This window comes from Triticum dicoccoides, chromosome 1A, assembly GCF_002162155.2.
Source record: "Triticum dicoccoides isolate Atlit2015 ecotype Zavitan chromosome 1A, WEW_v2.0, whole genome shotgun sequence".
NCBI lineage: Eukaryota > Viridiplantae > Streptophyta > Magnoliopsida > Poales > Poaceae > Triticum > Triticum dicoccoides.
This window is the reverse complement of record NC_041380.1, coordinates 591,066,036-591,069,071: the sequence shown is the minus strand read 5'-3', so window position 1 is coordinate 591,069,071 and position 3,036 is coordinate 591,066,036. Positions and strand designations below refer to the sequence as shown.

The window sequence follows — 3,036 nt, the reverse complement described above, 5'->3', positions numbered from 1 at the left end:
ACATACAACAGTTAAAAGCACTATTGCAAGAACAAGGACCATTATATATAAGATACAATAAGCATCTATTCGGCATCTCTTTTTTTTTTGAGCAAAAGAGGGTTTCCCCTCCGATTTCTATTAGAGAAACCAGTTTCTCACATTAACTTCGCAAGAAATTGGCTTCACCCGTCTAATATGATCGCATACTAACTGAGTTATATATATATATATATATATATATATATATATATATATATATATACAACTGAGAAATGACAACATTAGCACTAGAATTTTGAATGTACTTGTTTAATTCCTCAAATTAAAAAATATTTATATGATTTTCTTATGCATAAGTACATAGCCTCGGACCAGAAATCACAAGACAATATAAACTCTCATTGTAGGCTAAGGGAGGGAGCATAATTGTTGCAATTGTGTCAAATTAACATAGACTCGGACCACAAATATAATTCATGTTCAATCCTAGTTCTATATATTTAGTACACATGTGTTTTGGTGTCAAATTAATATAAATTTCATACACTCGACACAAAATATGTTTTATTTGCATTGACATAATCTCACTTATTCTTGTGCTGAAAACACAAACTACCTAGTTCTTGGCTATCGATCATATCATCCCCCACCCCACCCCCCTACTCTATTTATTGAGCTTGGTATTAAGAAAGGTAGCCTTTTAACTTTCCCTAATTGCCAAAATGGAGGGACAATTTAGAATCAATGAGCTGCGGCACACATCCATTGGAATTAAAGGAATACATTTTTCTCGGATATTTTTTTGTTGGGATTAATTTTAAAAACCATAGGCAAAGTCGTGCACTAAATTGTTGGAGCTAGATTTTTTGATTTTATTCTCTCATCCAAAAAGTAAGATATATCCTGGATCGCATGGCCAACACGCACCAGCTTTCTGGTGATGGATTCCCAATCTTTGCAACTAATTATCTGTAGAGAGCGACATGATGCTCTTAAATTAACTATATAGCTAGCTACTTCACATGTAATAATTAGCTCATTTTCTTTAATATTATGAAAAATCGAGATTTTTAAGGTACACTCAAGACAGTAACAACCCAACATTACTGCACCAAATACGTCGGTGGTAGAACCAAGATCATCACGCCTGCAAGAAGTTGGTTGAACCACAAGACTAGTAAAAAGAATAGTTTTTTTTCGCTATTTTGTGGTGTAAACAAGAGTCAACATGGATGTACATGCACACTTTAAAGCTAATAGAATTTGCTTAATTTGGTGTAACAAAATGCTTTGATTCACTAACCATGGACTATATTTTTCAAAATGACAGAAGGGAAACCTCTTTCGGTATCTGCATATGAAGATGCATATGTCTCAACTTTAACTAGAGCATACATGTATATGGATGTATGGATGCATATATATTGACATTTTTTTGCTTTGAATCTTTGAGAGGGAGGAGGTGAGGAAGGATGCGGAGGCGATTCACGACGCAAAAGGGACGAAAAGATAGAAAGGTAGATCGCCCACTTCCAGGGGACAGAAATGTTTGTTCCTTTCTCCAATCGACCCCCCTCCTCAGTCCTCTCGTGCTGGCCTGCTGCTTCAAAATTCCTCTAGTTTTTCGCCCTCCACTCGTATGCACATCATCGATCGTCCATCTTCTTCCACCCCCACACAAAGCTGAACCCTCCTCGACTGCTATAAGTAGCACCTCTTCTCACAGCTTCTTCCCCATCCATCTCACCAGCAGCCAACATCCAAGCGTAGTTCAGGTCATAAGTTAAGGTATATAGCAGCTTAATTATCGTTCGAGAAACCAATCGTCGAGCGAGATCAATGGCTTCCCTGTCAATGAGCGCGGTGTGGACGCCGATGCAGAACAAGCTGTTCGAGCAGGCGTTGGCGGTGCACGACAGGGACACGCCCGACCGCTGGCACAACATCGCCCGGGCTGTCGGCGGCGGAAAGTTGGCGGACGATGTCAGGCGCTACTACGAGCTGCTCGTCCACGACATCGCCCGTATCGAGGCCGGCAAGGTGCCCTTCCCCGCGTACCGTCCCCCATGCCCCGGCCCCGGCCACAACGGTAGCTACGAGGCCGACAGGTAAGACCGCCATCACTGTGTTTCTTATCAGTTATGCATGGGCTTAAGCTGGAGTTAAGCGGCTAATTTGTGTGATCAGGTTGAAGCACTTGAAGATCTAGCTAGGCGGTAATCGATCGGGTAATGGGCAAGGGATGATACACACTACACAGATGGACTGAACGAAGAAGCATGTGCGTGCATGGGCTCATAAGCGCGTGCATGGTGTCCATGACTCCATGTCAATGTATACATGGGCAGAAAAGTCGGCCGATTATGCAGATGCATGCATGTTGATAATACTCTAGCGGCTAGTGGTCTATAAGTATGTACGTGAGATCGACTTGTCTCCTTACTCACATGGGTTTAACTTATCTCGTATGTATGTATTCTAATGTACAATATTAATATTATCCTTATATTATTGTCTGCACATTGTAACCATATGTCCGTATCAATGGAGAGTTAAATTGATGTTAATGCCAAATATGTTATACACACACGTACTACCAATACAAAGACAAAACAACTACGGTGTCTTTCACGCTTTAATCACATATTTTTTGGGGGGAGCATTTACAGCTTAGCATCTCGTTGAGGTGCCACAATAGAGGCAGTGGAGATAATGAGTATATATGTTAAAATAATATTATGTGACCAAGGACGGAGAACACGCACCAATTGATCAAATGGCAGGGCAGAACCGAATACAAACCACACTACTACAAAGCACCCATATCATGCTAGGGTTGCTACCTCTCTTCACATGGGTTTATCGTTGTTGTCGATAGTGGAGCTCCCGCGGATATTGGGACACCAGGTCGGGCCGTGGGCCGCCTCCTCCCCTTCCGCTAGTTGAAGTGAACGGTTCCTCTTCCACTCAGTGGAACCACTCCAACATCCCCTTTGATGATGGGGGGTCCGCTTCAGGTTGTTGTGCTTGGATCATGCTAGGCAACCGTTTGTT

At 41.9% G+C, this 3,036-nt stretch overlaps 1 protein-coding gene across 1 annotated transcript; it reads left to right on the top strand.

Moving 5' to 3' along the window:
* Positions 1-1,728: 1,728 nt before the first annotated feature.
* LOC119293624 (protein RADIALIS-like 3) lies at positions 1,729-2,549 on the top strand. The gene is made up of 2 exons (XM_037572026.1): positions 1,729-2,090; positions 2,170-2,549. Exons 1-2 carry the CDS (start codon positions 1,822-1,824, stop codon positions 2,189-2,191), a joined length of 291 nt encoding a protein of 96 aa, XP_037427923.1. The 5' UTR covers positions 1,729-1,821; the 3' UTR covers positions 2,192-2,549.
* Positions 2,550-3,036: the final 487 nt, after the last annotated feature.

What these genes read in the sequence shown, in the direction of transcription:
- LOC119293624 (XM_037572026.1), top strand. Translation starts at nt 1,822, where the DNA reads ATGGCTTCCCTGTCAATGAGCGCGGTGTGGACGCCGATGCAGAACAAG. An exon ending in GGTAGCTACGAGGCCGACAG is followed by an intron (nt 2,091 to 2,169) that starts GTAAGACCGCCA and finishes TTGTGTGATCAG; the next exon opens with GTTGAAGCACTTGAAGATCT.